The 16399-nt window shown below is 41.6% G+C and overlaps 1 protein-coding gene across 2 annotated transcripts in view; it reads right to left on the reverse strand.

Moving 5' to 3' along the window:
• pfn2a (profilin 2a) overlaps positions 1-4306 on the reverse strand; it is a 66924-nt gene extending 62618 nt beyond the window's left edge. Inside the window, exon 1 of one of the 2 annotated variants that reach the window (XM_068042628.1) lies at positions 3800-4306. In XM_068042628.1, the coding sequence (XP_067898729.1) occupies positions 3800-3931 (132 nt within the window). In that variant the 5' untranslated portion in view covers positions 3932-4306. The remainder of the gene's footprint in view (positions 1-3799) is intronic. The other variant, XM_068042627.1, reaches the window with a different exon arrangement.
• Between the last annotated feature and the right edge of the window lie 12093 nt (positions 4307-16399).

Below are 16399 nucleotides of genomic sequence, written 5' to 3' on the forward strand. Positions count from 1 at the left end.
ATCTAAACCATTCTACCATGTTAATTCTATTGTATACAAATGCTCTACAGTTTAGTGATTGGTTACAGTGCAGTTAAAAGTGTACAAAATCTTAAGATTCTTAAATACAAGTATAGATAGCAACTTCATGATCTCACAACTTATCCTTCCATTTTCCATCTCCCAAAGTCAAATTATGAGCTTTTACGTTATGGCAAAAATATTTTCTTAACCAATTAGGGGAAAGGAGAACTCTTATCCTTACATCACCCCAACCCATCAGATGGGCTTAAAACTTTGCCTCAAAGTCCAGATTTCAGCCCAGGCTGAGCAAATATAATGACTAGCTTCCAACAGACGTCCTGGTGATGGTTAACCATATGGTCTTACACCTGGTAACAGTGCACCTTTTGAGTGCCAAATTGACATAGCTGAACTATATACATTCACCCTTCCCCAAGAATGCAAGCACAAAACCTCTATCCATAATGGCAAGACAAATGCCCTTTCCACTTACAGGGCCAATTCCATGAGGGTTTCAATAAATCACTATTTTGTTCTTTATCCAATACAGAATTTTGAGCAGTATTGATAGGTCTAGTAATTAATAAGCTAATGGAACTACAGTTATCAAATATGCTAGAATACATACTGTGCAAGACATCAAAATATCTACATTTGTAGTAAAACATCAGGCCATGTAATCAGCTACTTTAATATATAACAGCTGCAGCTTTGCCAACAAGCACTGCATATTGAAATCAGAATACATACCAACATGCCAGGTCTACAAACACTTAGACCTGTGTTAACTCAATCCAGTGACCAAGACTCAGCACTTCTGCATTCATCCTCACCATCTCCTTTAATAATGTTGACAGACCATATGAACCCAAGGGGTGTAAACAAGCAAGTTAGTGCTGCAGCAAAATTTGAAGTCAACTCCAAAAGTTGTAGAAAATTTCTATTTTCAAATGTCACAAGCTAGTTTCCATCTTACTTACCAATTCTGATGCAAATAGTTACTGCCATTAGATTCAACTAATTTATCCACAAATAAGCAACTCTGCATGTTTTAGCAAAATATCCAGCTACCCTTAAACATTTCCTCAGGTCTGGCAGCATCTATGTAGAGAGAAACAGAATTAACATTTCAGGACTGTGACCCTTCATCAGAAGCAGACCTGAAACATTAACTCGGTTTCTCTCTACACAGATGCTGCCAGACCTGCTGAGTATTTTCGGCATTTTCTGTTCTCATTTCAGAGTTCCAGCATTCACACTATTTTGCTCTGAAAGATCTCCTTCCTAGATTTGGTGTAAGGAGAACATTTGCAATAAAGTCCAACTGAGAAGAGAAAAAGAATTGTGGACTGTGGCTAAAAGGTAAACAAAGCACACAAATAGCAGCAGTAAAGTGATGCACTTTTTGGAGCTTAACTGGACTGATATTTGAATAGTCTGAACAATACGAAGTCTAAGGCTTAACTAGAGTTTTGCATTCTGCATCCACAGTAGCTTGCTTTTTAATAAACTCCCTATGTAATTTTACATGAAAGTGTACATTACTGTTCAGATATACCAGGAAAAACAAGTCCAATGCAGGTAATATCCTTGGCTGAACGAAGGAAAACCTCAACAAACCCAAAGGATGGCAAACATTTCTCTACTGCGAGCAAAAGATGCTTAAACAATGTGATACTTAGTCTTTACCATATTTGGCATGATTAAGTGATCCCTACACTTTCCATAGTTGGGAAGGTCACAATGATCCTGCTTATTACAAGACTCAAAAGGTCCTTTGAAGTGAACTCTTCCAGAAATGAAATTAAACAATGCGACTTGGTCATTTGAAAATTCATAACATTGTGATCAAAAGATCACAGCTTTCTCTTGATCGATTTTATGGCCCACAACCACCTTTGGGGAAAGAAGCTTGTGCCCGCTCTGACGTGGAAGACGGCGCCCTCCCACCACAGCTTAGCTGAACTGCAGAGTCATGCCATACAGGCCTGAAGGGAATGGGGGAGGGGGGTAAAGCAGAACAGACACAAAAACCACAAGAGGAAGGAAGAAAAAACCCACTTTTGCAGTATTAACTGCACAAACCTGTAAAACCACCACCACCAAAAAGCATAATTCCTGGAGAGCTTCACTGAAGAGCAATCCCTGGAGAGCTTCATTGAACAGTAATTCCTTGCAAACAATAGCAATTTTGTGCACACAACAGCAATTCCTTGCACATATTTGAGCAAAGATGGGGACTCAACAATCAAATAAGCGTCAGGCTCAAATGGGCTTCAATTGAATTTAAAGCTATGCAAACTCCTTCACACTGGGAGTCGGACTACATTGCTTCCCCACCCCCCCCCCCCTCCAAAAAAACTGCATAACTTCACTAATTCATGAACCCCTAACAGAGCAAGAACGGTTGAAGAAAGCCATGTTTAGGCTATTCATCCTATTTGAAGGAAACCGTTCCTCTTCGCCCAATCTTTCTGCAGTGTTAAGGATCCAGACCAAAAAAAAAACGAAAATCAAACAATTCCCTCCAAATGTGCGAGAGATTCGTAAACTACAGAGAAAAAATAAGCACTGCTGGCTCTCGTTGCCCAATGAAAATCCTTAATTTGCACCGTTAGGAAGGAGAAAATTTAACTGAAAGTCTCCATCGCTACGTACTGAAGACGATGGGCTGGCCACACACACAGCAAGTTTTCCAGAATTTTCTATCAGAACCGGCGATCTGCCTTGGCATTGAAAATGCAACCATCCTCTCAAAGCAAAGTAAAAAGCAACATCGAAAATAATTACGTTCTTTTATATTTTAATAGTGCACTTTTGGCCTCAAATATTTTTTTTTTAATATTTTGTTTTTAAAAAAGGTACGAGATTAAAAAGCCACTCCCCAACTGAGATTTATCTACAAAGGAGGGGAGCCAATTATTTAAAAAGCAGAGTTTGGAAATGATCATTGAAGAGGTGGAAAGAAAGAGAAAAAAAGAAACAAGGTTCCCCCCAGCCCTTGCCGTTATTCTGAGGAGAGACGAGTTCAATGCCCACCCCGAGTGACCACGGCATGAAATCAGGGAGAAGGAGAAAGGGAGGGAAGGAGGAAAGGAGAGAGAAGGAAGGAGGGAGGGGGAAAGGGGGAGAGGAGGGAAGGAGGGAGGGAAGGGGGGGCAAAGGGGGAAACAAGGGGAGAGGAAGGAGAGGGAAAGAGGGGGACAGGAGAAAGAGAGGTGGTGGTGGGTGGTGGGTGGTGGGTGGTGGTGGTGGGTGGTGGGTGGTGGGTGGTGGGGAAAGAGGAGAAGGAGCCGCCGCCATCTTACAGCCCGAGCCGCTCACCCCGGCATCATAACGACCGGGGCCCGGGCAAGAGGCGGCGGCTTTTCGAACCCCCACCTCCACCTACCTTCCCTCAAAACATAATTAACCCATTTTGCTTTTATAATTAATCCACCTCCCTTCTCAAAAAAAAAATACGGTGCGATTTAATTTTTCTTATGCCTTTTTTTTTCCGAACCTGTAAACAAAATCTTTAAACAAAAAACACACGAAGCGAAAGATATCTTTTCCTTCAGAGAAAAACAATCGATACTCACCGTCTCCTTCAAAAACATTTCAGGAAAAAAAATGTCAAATATTTCCTATATTTTCGATTTTTTTTTTAAAAAAAAAAGCTCTTCCATTTTTCCCAGATAGAATTCGCTCATTATTTTTTTAACCGCACCATATTTAACGCTTTCTTCCAACCCCTCCACCACCATCACTCAACATATATTTTTTTTTTGTTTTATTTTTCCTCCCTTTTCCTTACCGTTACCACAGAGAAGGTGCCTCCGGGCGTCGCTGCCCAGACGTACTTGGCGTCCGTGTAGCCGACGACGGCCGACTCCTGGCAGTTTCCATCGGCCATCAGGTTGTCGACATAACTGTTCCAGCCAGCCATGGTCGCTCGGTAAAAGAGGAAAAGAACGGGTTGGCGGGCGAGGGTTTATATTAAAAAAAAAACTCCCAGCTAACGGATGGTGTGTGTGTGAAGGGGGAGGAGAAAGGAGGAGGGATGGGAAAAAATTATGGGTTTGCTTTCAGGGGGGGGGGAAACTTTGAGGAAAAAAAAAAGGGAAAGTCGACGGATAATTTTTTTTGTCCCCTTTCCCCAATTTGCTCTCCTTTTGTTTTTTTTTCCCCCAAAAAAAAAATGATGTAACTTTTTTTTTTGTTTAAAGTTATTTATTTTTTTTCTTCCCCCGACTGCTACTAGTCCACCGCTGTCGCTCGGTCTGGGGACTGAGGGCGGGCTGGGCTCTCGGTTAAAATGAGGCGAGACAGGATGGAGGGAGGGCAGCGCGAGGAAATGAGGGCGGGCGGGGGTGGTTGTTGGGGGGCGGAGCGCGTGCGCGCCAGGCGCGCGCTCGGGGCGGGGGCGCGCTCCCGCTCCCGCTCCCGCCCGCGTGGACGCAGCGCGGGGGGCGAGCGCAAGGTGCACGGAGTCTCCGAGAGACGGCATGAATGGAGAGAGGGAGCTGCAGCATCCCCAACATTTAACTGCACTCGCACTGGAAGGAGAGTGGATCTCATTGAAACCCAAATAGACTGGAGAAGTTGGGACTGTTTTCCTTGCAGGAGAAGGCTTGAGAGGCGATTTGTTGGAAGTATTCAAAATCATGAGGGGTCTGGACAGAGTAGATGGGGGGAGACTGTAAAGTAAAAGCAAAATGCTGCGGATGTCAGCAATCTGAAATAAAACAGAAAGCGCTGGAAATACTCAGTGTGTCTGGCAGCATCTGTGGAGAGAGAAACTGAGAACTCTGATGAAAGGTCACAGACCTATAACGTTAACTGTTTCTGTCGCCACAGATGCTGCCAGACCTGTTGAGTATTTCCAGCCTTGCTGTTTGTATTATAGGGGAAAACTCTTCCAACTCGTGAAAGGATCGAGAATGAAAGGGCACAGATTTAAAGTAATTGGCAAAAGTAGCAAAAGCGACATGAAAAACTTTTTCACGCAGCGAGTGGTTAAGGTCTGGAATGCACTGCCTGAGACTGGTGGAGACTGGTTCAATTGAGTTATTCAAAAAGGAATTTGATAGTTATCTGAAAAGGAAGAATGTGCAGGGTACAGGGAGAAGGCGGGGGGAAATGGCACTAGGTGAGTTGCTCATTCGGAGAGCCAGTGCAGACACGATGGGCCGAATAGTCTCCTTCTGTGCTGTAATAATTCTGTGATTCTGTGATGTAAAATTCTTAAGGAGGCTTGATAGGGTGGATGCTCAGAAAATGTTTCCCCTATCCTGGCTGTGAAATCTAGAACACAGGCTCACAGTCTCAGGATAAAGGGTCGGTCACTTAGCAATGAGATGAAGAGAAATTTCTTCACTCAAAGGATTATGAATCTTTGGAATTCCCTACCAGCCTGTGGATGCTCAGTAGTTGAGTATATTCAAGACAGAGATGATAGATTTTTGGGTACTAACAGAGTTAAGGGATATGCGACTACTGCAGAAAGGTGGAGTTCAAACATAGAAACATAGAAAATAGGAGCAGGAGTAGGCCATTTGGCCCTTCGAGCCTGCTCCGCCATTCATTATGATCATGGCTGACCATCCAACTCAGTAACCTGTTCCCGATTTCCCCCCATACCCTTTGATCCCTTTATACCCAAGAGCTATATCTAATTCCTTTTTGAAAACATTCCATGTTTTGACCTCAACTGCTTTCTGTGGTAGCGAATTCCACAGGCTCACCACTCTCTGGGTGAAGAAATTTCTCCTCATCTCAGTCCTGAAAGGTTTACACCGTATCCTCAGACTATGACTCCTGGTTCTGGACTCCCCCACCATCGGGAACATCCTTCCTGCATCTACCCTGTCAAGTCCTGTTAGAATTTTATACGTTTCTATGAGATTCCCCCCTCACTCTTCAGTCCCGCCATCCCAGGAATCAGTCTGGTAATCCTTCACTGCACTCCCTCTAAAGCAAGAACATCCTTCCTCAGATAAGGAGACTAAAACTGCACACAATATTCCGGGTGTGGCCTTACCAAGGCCCTGTATAATTGCAGCAAGACATACCTGCTTCTGTACTCTAATCCTCTCGCTATGAAGGCCAACATACCATTTGCCTTTTTTACCGCCTGTTGCATCTGCATGCTTACCTTCAGTGACTGGTGTATGAGAACACCCAGGTCTCGCTGCATATTCCCCTCTCTCAGTTTATAGCCATTCAGGTAATAATCTGCCTTCTTGTTTTTGCTATCAAAGTGGATAACCTCACATTTATCCACATTATACTGCAGCTGCTATGGATTAGCCCACTCACTCAACTTGTCCAAATCACCCTGAAGCCTCTCTGCATCCTCCTCACAACTCACCCTCCCACCCAGTTTTGTGTCATCTGCAAATTTGGAGATATTACATTTAGTTCCCTCATCTAAATCATTAATGTATATTGTGAATAGCTGGGGTCCTAGCACCAATCCCTGAGGTACCCCACTAGGCACTGCCTGCCATTTGGAAAAAGATCCATTTATCCCTACTCTTTGTTTCCTGTCTGCCAACCAATTTTCTATCCATTGCAATACACTACCCCCAATCCCATGCGCTTTCATTTTACATGCTAATCTCTTATGTGAGACTTTGTCGAAAGCCTTCCGAAAGTCCAAATAAACCACATCCACTGGCTCCCCCTCATCAACTCTACTAGTTACATCCTTCGAAGAATTCTAGTAGATTTGTCAAGCATGATTTCCCTTTCGTAAATCAATGCTGACTCTGTCCAATTCCACCACTGTTCTCCAAGTGCTCTGCTGTAAAATCTTTGATAATGGACTCTAGAACTTTCCCCACTACTGACGTCAGGCTGACTGGTCTATAATTCCCTGCTTTCTCTCTACCTCCCTTTTTAAATAGTGGGGTTAGATTAGCTACCCTTCAATCTGTAGGAACTGTTCCAGAGTCTATAGAATCTTGGAAGATTCGTCCACTATTTCTCGGGCCACTTCCTTAAGTACTCTGGGATGCAGACCATCAGGCCCTGGGGATTTATCGGCCTTCAATCCCATCAATTTGCCCAACACCATTTCTCTACTAATACTGATTTCTTTCAGTTCCTCTCTCTCACTAATCCCTGTGTTCCCCAACATAGAGATAGATGATCAGCCATGATATTGAATGGTGGAACAGACTTCAAGGGCAAATGGCCTACTCCTGCTCCTATTTCTTATGTTTTTAGTTTGCACTACTCTTAAGCAAATGGCTCATCATCATAAACGGTTTGCATTGTCTTCTGCAGGCTTTTTATTATAACTGCAGACCAATACAAAAGTAATCCAAGTAGTTACTTATATATAACCATGAAACCAGATACCCGGTTGTGTATATTACACCTAAAACATTACAGTAACGATTGACAGGATAACTCAACTGGTTGTAAACTTTTACAGAGGTGAGCTCGTTTGTGACCATTTATTACAAGAAAATATTCCAGATTTTGATACACAAAAATACTTAACTATACAAGTATTTGTGTGCAGTGTAGAGTATAATTGCCTACATATATCTGAACTTATGCATGTATCTTAATTATTTCAATTAGCTGTCAACCTTGATACTTGTTACTTCAGCAATTACTATGATCATCCATTATGAACATATTTTTGTAAATATTGTTACAGATCATCAATAAGTAGACAATATAGCCAGCTGTGCAATACACGGTGAGGCTTGGTGGACTATGAGTTAATATAATTGGGAGGCTCATTTCACAATTGATCAGCAACAAAATGGTATGCAAGTTTTGTTCAATGTTAGTACCATATGGTTGTTCACTACTTAATTCAGGTTGTACTATACTTTAATAAAGTGATTCAGATTGAAATGCTGAATAAAAAGTTATAATTTAGATCTAAATTAAATTGATAGAGATTGTTTGGTGGCATTCTTATGATGTTACCTCTGAGGAATATGAAAATATTTTATAAAAATTATATTGACTTGTACTATTTGAGGGTATAGCTGCTCAAGCAAAGTCTCACTGTTGTTCATGGCACATTGAAAATAAACAAAACTCAATGAGTGTATGTAATACCAAATAAAAAGAATTTGAAACTGTTGTGGCAATTACATGCTACGATAAGTTATTGTAGCGCTTATATGTTGTAATTACACATTTCATTTCTGTACAATTACAGAATATGCAGTTGTACTTTCTGTACTTACACATTTTGTAAATTGGCTGTTAGGATAATTTCATTCAAGCACGTGCAGTATATGTATGTATGGTTATACTCCAGCAATGTTGTGTGATATATGTACTCAATTAATAAATGTTTAATTAATAAAGCTTACTATATTTGAAATTAATAATCTGTTTGAAGAAGAATTTTGCAATTAATAGTACTGTTATACCATTAATATATTAATAGTCAAAGCTTGAATAATGCTGAAAAAAGACATGATGTTGAAGCTTTTTGTCTTGCACACATCAGGACAGATGCATTTGGCAAAGTTGACATTCTTGCGTCTGTTCTGGTGAGTGCAAGATGGAAAACTTCGACAGCATGTCTCCTTTTCAGTAATACATTAATATATTGTGAATAAAGTCGAATTATATATTAATAAATATTCTACATTAACTTTCTTAGTCCATTTGTGTGCAGTTTGACTTCTCACTCTCAGTATATATCTCAATAATATGCACAGCTATCCCCAGATACTCATGTATATATCTGTACAATCTTGTCAATGAATTGACCTTCCAAACCCGTGACCTCGACAACCGAGAAGGACAAGGGCAGCAGATGCATGGGAACACCGCCCAAGTTCCCCTCCAAGTCACACACCATCCTGACTTGGAGCTATATCGCCATTACTTCACTGTCGCTGAATCAAAATCCTGGAACTCCCTTCCTAACAGCACCGTGGGTGGACCTACATCCCAATGACTGCAGCGGTTCAAGAAGGCAGCTCACCACCACCTTCTCAAGGGCAATTAGGAATGGACAATAAATGCTAGCCTAGCCAGTGACACCCACATCCCACGAACGAATAAAAAATTTCTTAGTATCGAATGAAGAGAGCAGACACTGGGTCAAATTAAAAAGTTTATTTACAGGAGTCTTCTTACTACAGTATCTACATGAACACTGATTAGCACCAAGTACAGACTCATGACATCACATCCTATGATGGTCTATGTACATAATCTACCCAGCAACAGTTTATGTACATACTACAGTATCTGTCTACATATATGAGGTATTCATTTAGCAGTTTAATAATTTCAAATTAGATTTTTCATGATTGTATTTTAATATCTTGGAATTCTAATGCAAGTCTTTTTTTTTATTTCTGTGATGGCTGTAACAATATTAACTACCCTAGATTGTAACTGAGTTGTCTGAATCGAGTGTCTTGTAAATGTGAAAGACTGTATTTCAGCAGAATAGAGATGATTCTTGCCAGGCGCCTCCAAAAGGCAGATACATTGAAGTACTAAATTGGCTGGGAATGTGACTTTAAATTTTTGAATGGAGCAGTCAAGGTGCTACTTTTCACATAAAAGTGGCACCAAAAAAAACCCCATCACTGCTCAGTCTTATTAAGAAAGAACAACTATTCTAAGAATGGATCTAGTAATCTGCCTGAGATAGAGAGGAACGTGATTTGCAAAAGAGTCGGGGGGGGGGGGGGGGGGGGACTCGTTGCAGAGGCGGAAGGATTTCTTTTTGTTTCTCTCCTGGTGGAGGATGACGTCATTGTGCTGAGTCACGCGGGCGCGCTCCCGCGACTAATTGGCAGCATGTTATGGGGGAGGGGGAAGGGGGGAAAGGTTTAACAGGGATATTTGTTTTAAATGCTGCAAGTTATTAACATATGATGCATGTGCCGACTTAATAACGGGATGCGTTCCACATCTTTGCAGTAGATGTCACGCATTGATTGCATGCACCCTTTTTATATAAATAAATGCCGTTAACAAGTCTTTGCAGCTAAATGAGGCAGATTTTTTTTTTAAATGCTCAGCCATCTATTTTTAAATGCGTTTGATAACGCCGCTCACTCTCACATCATTGCATCTGGACCCGTACAGTTTTGGTGTATAAGACTGCATCAGACTTTATTACCTCTTCCCAAACACTTCGGGCAATGGGGCATGAATTATCAGAGGGTCCACGTGCGCGCGAAACAATGCATTGGATTATCCAGTTGGAATTTAACCAGCTGATTGTAAAAGAAAAGGCCCAACACTTCAGTGCGGCATTGCACAGCAACGGAACACGCTTTCAATCGCCAAACCTTACGCTTTTCTCCATTTAGGAGAACGATAAATAATGTATTGGATAAGATCAGGCTCAGCTGATTTCCCCATCCCCCTCCTATCCAGCCCATAAACGGATTGCAATGCTCAGGCGAAACCTTCCGGGAGGGAGGGAATAATTTGTACATAAATGCAATGGAAACTATGCATGAACGACAGCAGAAAAAAAAATTCTTCATAGAATTTTTGGAAATATTTAGGAAAGTTCCTTAGATTAGTTATGACTTCCATTTAATGCTTAGTATTTAGAAATCATTATGCAATTCTCTTCATTAAGAAAGATGAGTTAAAGATAACGACCAAAAAAAGAGAATACTCCTGCATCCTAAGAATTTTACTGCAATTTTATAGTGAATTGTATATTTGAGTTTATATGTAGTGTCTTATTACGTGAATGAAAGGGCTCAAAGTATTTTATACAATGCTTTTACTCGGGAGTGTAGCAAATCTTTTTACGTGTGTAGAATTTTGTTAGCGTATGGGAAGTTTTTTCTTTAAATTAACAGAAACCTTTGCTCTTTAGCACACTTTCCATCACTAAAAGAATTGAAATATGGTTCCCTATCCAAAAATCAGACTTTCAGTGTTGTAACAGACAGTATACTCCAGTATAACGAAATCTGATTTCCTGGGATGATTTAAGCATCAAGAAACAGAACAGTACATAACATTGGAACACAACCATTCCGTTCTCGTTGACTGGAAACAATGGGGGCCATACACAAGGCAACAAATCTCAGTACTGGCTGGTCAGTATGACTTTTACATGCAAAGGAGAACTTCCATTGTTTCTATGTGAGGGAAGTGCTGTCTGATGTCAAATCTCTTGGTATTTTTTGTTGCTGATGGGTTTAACCAAATTATATTTTGTGCAATATTCTATTAATGTTTCATAATCTTTTTTATCTAGGCTTTCAGAAATAAAAAAAACTTTGTTTTTGTACTTGCCTTTTCTGACAAAGTCCTTCTCCTTTATAATTTTCTTGGCCAGGTAACTTGGTTTGACTTAGCTACGGTCGTCATTCCTTGGTTGCATACAATTTTACAACGCAGTTACCGGCCATTTGACACATCAAGCCTATGCTGGTGTTTATGCTGCACACAAGCCTCCTCCCAACTTACTTCATCCCATCCTATCAACGTATCCTTTCATTCCTTTCTCCCTCATGTACTTCAACAAAAGCAAAAGACTGTGCATATTGGAAATCCGAAATAAAAACAGAAAATGCTGGAAAAACTCAGCAAGTCAGGCAACAACTGTGGCAAGAGAACGCGAGTTAATGTTTGAGGCTAATGAAAGGTCATTAACTGGAAACATTAATTTTGTTTCTCTCACCACAGATGCTGCTGAGTATTTCCAGCATTTTCTGTTTTGATTCCTCATATACTTATCTAGCTTCCCTTAAATGCATCAATGTAATTCACCTTAAGCACTCCATGCATTAGTGAGTTCTGCATTTTTACCATTAGTTGAATTTCCAGAGGGTGTGCCTGTGTGGTATTGGCAACATCCCCAAAATAAAAGAGAGATCTTGCATTTATATAGCAACTTTCTATGTCTTAAGGATGTCAAAGCAAATAATGGATTAGTTTTGAAGTGTAATCACAATTATTATTATTGTACCAAGTTCCGTTGACCCAGCTTTCTGATCTACTTTGCCTCCCGGTTAAACAACCCTCAAATATAAAATTCTCAACATTGTGTTAAAATCCTTCCATGGCCTTATCCCTCCCGATCTCTGTAACCTCCTCCAGCCCGACAACCTACTAAGATCTGTGCATTCCTCCAAACCAGGTCTCTTGTGCATCCCCAGATGCCATTGCTCCTTGTGGCTGCACCTTGGCCCTAAGATCTGGAATTCCCTACCTGAAACTCTCTGTGGGCTAAATTGGATAGCCTCTGAAATTGTGATGCACGATTACTCCACGCCCATTTGAAAGGATGCAGGCAGCCATGCAAACTTCGAGCTGCCTGCTCATTTCCATGATTGTGCCATGCAGCCCAGGTCTGAGCATGCTTCTGAGCTGCTGCGTGCTCAGCAGGGGGCCCAAGTTCATGCGTTTAGTACCACTTAAAGCTAGCCTGCACTACTTAAAGCTAGACCGCACCTCTTAAAGATGAGAATTCTGGCTGCAGCAGTGGCTAAAACCGCATGGAAAAGATTTGAAGACCCGGAGGAAAGAGCGGAAATGGTGCAACAGGCCACAGAGTGTGCCCCCAGGCTTTCGGATGCTGTGCTGGTGTTGTTGATGCAGCAGCTCAACCAGAGGAGAGAGATTCCTTTCCATTAGGGGACCAGCAGGCCCTCCAGACAAGGTCTCAGAAGGCAATGGGAGCAGGTGGCTGTGGCGGTCAATGCCATCTGTCTGGCATTGAGGACCCGGAAGAAGTTTAATGGCCTCACATGCGTGGTCAAGATCAGTGAATGCATCCTTTGCAGTGAGTGCAAATCCTGCACCACTAGCCTCACGCACTGCTCCATTCATCACACCCCCTTCATTTGCCTGCCAACAATCTATAGCAACCACAACTCAAACGTCATATTCATATGCTTCACCTCACCTCACCCTCACACTCTTAGCCCTGTTGTAAGCCACACACTCACATCTCACAGCTGGCACACAGTGCCAGTTATTCAACTGTGACAGGCACATAACCCAAGCATATTACCCCACACTCACTGGCACACTTCCCTCTTTTGCAGAGCAAGGTGGCCCATAATAGACGGCAGCAGCAGTAAACTGACGGGGGCAGGCACATCTGCATGTGCTGATCCCCTCTTGAGGTGACAGCGCTGGAAATAATTGGAGCGGCCATCACTGAGGCCATGGCCAGCGGCGTCACTGAAGGCAACAAGGATGACAGTATGTTCCTGCCTAATGCACCTTTTCAAATCCCACTTCATCCTCATCCTGCAACTTGATATGATGTCCAAGGTGCAGATGGTGTAACTATGCACCTCTTGTTTCTGCCCCCCTTTCCCTCATCCCAACCCTCTCCTTGTGCATTTATGCTTTCAGATACTCAAAAACTGCCACCTGTTAGGCAGTGGTGCCTGAAGCTGAAGACATGAAAGGAGAACAGACTGAAGAGAATTACTTGATCTGACATTGGCAGCCCCCAGCCCAGATACTGGCACTGCACATACTTTAGAGGGTAGAAGGATCGGCACATGGTGAGTCACTGGGCACGTTTGGGCTATAGCTGACAAGATAGTGCCAGCAACACACAAATTCTGCTGCAGAGGACTCAGATGAAGACTTTGGTGGGGCAGCGTATCAAAACAGAAATGTTTGGTGCATTGTCAGATCTGCCAGAGAGCCTGTTATCACTATCAAGCATGGAGGAGTCTGGCTCCAACTTGGCAAAGGGCTTCCCACAGAGCTCAGAGTCCATCCGAGTGGAGCAGCCTCTACCTCTCTTCCTCTCTCTCCTTTAAGGCGTTCTTTAGGACCTACCTCTTTGACCAAAGCTTAGGTCACCTGCCCCAATATCTGTTATGTAGTTTGGTGTCAAATTCGGCAACATTCTTGTGAAGCATGTTGCAACATTTTGCTGTTTTATAAGCACTATTTAAATGCAAGTTGTTATGCAAGCAAATGTGGCAACCACTCTGCACACATGAAGTTCCAGCCTAAAACAAACTAATGAATGACCATATAATATTTTTGATGGTAATCGTTAAGGAAGGATTGTTGGCCAGGACATCAGGGGAAATCCTTGCTGTCCTTCAAATAATGCCACGGGATCTTTTAAATCCACTTGAATAGGCAGATGGTGCCGAAGTTTAAGATCTCATCCAAAAGACAGCACCTCTGACAATGCAGCATTCACTCCCACAATACTGCCTAGCAGTGTCAGTTTGGATTAGGTGCTCAAATTACCAGAGGTTTCCCCTTTCCCAAACAACTTATTGAAGATTGTCGAGGTGTCCTCCTAGCCCAGCAAAACTCGAGAGAAAGCGTGTCATCTAAAATTGAAATTTTAAACTGAGATTTCAATCTACTGTATAAGCATTAATATTGTAGTTTCTGAGCTACCTGGATACTTTTGACTTAAACAAATATTGAACAGCAATTATTTTTCAACAAATGTTACATTAAGGTGTCAGCCGTGGCTCAGCTGGTAGCGCTCTCACCCCAGAAGTTTCTGCGTTCAAGTCCCACTCCAAGGCTTGAGCACATAAATCAAGGCGAACACTCCAGTGTAGCATCAAGGGAGCGCTGCACTGTCGGAGGTGCTGTCTTTCAGATGAGACGTTAAATTGAAGCCCCATCTGCTTGCTTTGGTGGATGTAAAAGATCCTAATGCACTATTTCAAAGAAAAGCAGGGGAGTTATCCCTGGTGCCCTGGCCAATATTTATCCCTCAGTCAACATCACAAAAACAGATTATCTGGTCATTATCATATTGTTGTTTGTGGGCGTTTGCTGTACGCATAATGGCTGCCGAGTTTCCTGCATTACTACCATGATCACGGTTCAAAAAGTACTTCATTGGCTGTAAAGTGCTTTGAGATGTCCGGTGGTTTTGAAAGGCACTACATAAATGAAAGTCTTTCTTTCTTTAATAGTTTATCACGTATTTCATGTGAGATATCATTAATGTTATGGTGCTGAGAGTTGCCCATTTGCTACTGACCCTTGATGTTCATATGCTTTATTGAAACCAATTCTCCATCCAGAAAATTGTAGCAGTAATCCAAAATCCTGGAGGTAGGTGGTGTGCATCTGTAGGACCATTCCTGCCTGTCAAATGTTTGCATTTTACCCAACACTTTTCCCATCATATGACATTGTACAATGCATAACATGTTCTGGATTTTCATTTTTTTCTTACTGCTACCACTCCAGAATGTCAAAATGCATACTTCTTATAATAATGTTTTTCATTCATGTAACTGGCCCAGAATAGTAACAGTTGTTGCGTTTGGATACAGTCGGCGAGGGTGTCTGATGACAAAGGGCAGCGATTGAGTTGGTGAACTGTACACTTTGCCAACTGGTAGCATCAATGTGGTACTGCTTACTGAACTCTTTCACTGTGAAACAGTACACTTTGTGTTTCCTTTTTCATCTTTGGGCTTTCTGCCCTGAAGGGAAATAATTAAAGCTGCAGCCTGGTCCACCCTTTAGATGAAAGAAGGATATAATTTTAACTTGTCATATTACAAGATATGTCCTTTGATTTGGTAGCTTTTTAATCTTGTCAACTAATCCACCACTGACAACTAAAAACAAGTAATTTAACTTTATAAGGCATTTTCTTACAACAAGTCATCATAAAAAAACAGTGAAATATTACTTTAATGTTGCTTTAAGATGCATGTCTAAGCCAGTTTATTTAATTTTTCGCTACCTCCGTATCACACGTTGTGGTGCCAGCGACCACATGAACAAAACGTTAGTAAATCTGTATAACAGTGGTGAAATAGAGAGGGGAAAAACATTTTATCCATTACAGTAATAGTGTCAGAAACATCCAGCAAATTAGTCCAACTATTCATAGTTATGAAGGGGCAATATTTAAAAAATCACTTTTAGATTTGTGTTGATTAGTTACGTCAGTCTCCCCCCAATCTCAGCTCCTTTGTGCCTTCACCTCCCTAATTCTTTGCCCCTCTACTATCTCTGCTTGTTTATGATGCTCCTTAAAACCTACCTCTCTGACCTGTCACCTGTCCTAATATCTCCTTATGTGACTCGGTGTCAAATTTTGTTTGCTAATCGCTCCCTTGATGCACCTTGGGTCATTTTACTACATTAATGGTGCTATATAATCTAAGTTGTTGTTTTTGACAATTTTACTTTCAAAGAAAAATATCATTGTGTTGCACTGCTAAGTGCACCCAGGAAATCACCATTTCTTCACTGTTGCTGAAGTCCAATGAGAGAAATTCTTCACAGATGACACATGTAGACATTGATAGGTACCAGCTAAAATTCCTTGCAGATACAGAGAAGCAATATTTAGTGTAGTCAAAATTAGGAGAATACTCCACTGAGAAAAATGCGTTGCATTGAACTTTGAAATGTGAATCACAGTATTTACAGCAAAGGTTAGAAAAAAAGACACCATTTACATTGGAAGTAACTA

This window comes from Heterodontus francisci, chromosome 11 (genome assembly GCF_036365525.1).
Source record: "Heterodontus francisci isolate sHetFra1 chromosome 11, sHetFra1.hap1, whole genome shotgun sequence".
In the NCBI taxonomy this organism is placed as follows: Eukaryota; Metazoa; Chordata; class Chondrichthyes; order Heterodontiformes; family Heterodontidae; genus Heterodontus; species Heterodontus francisci.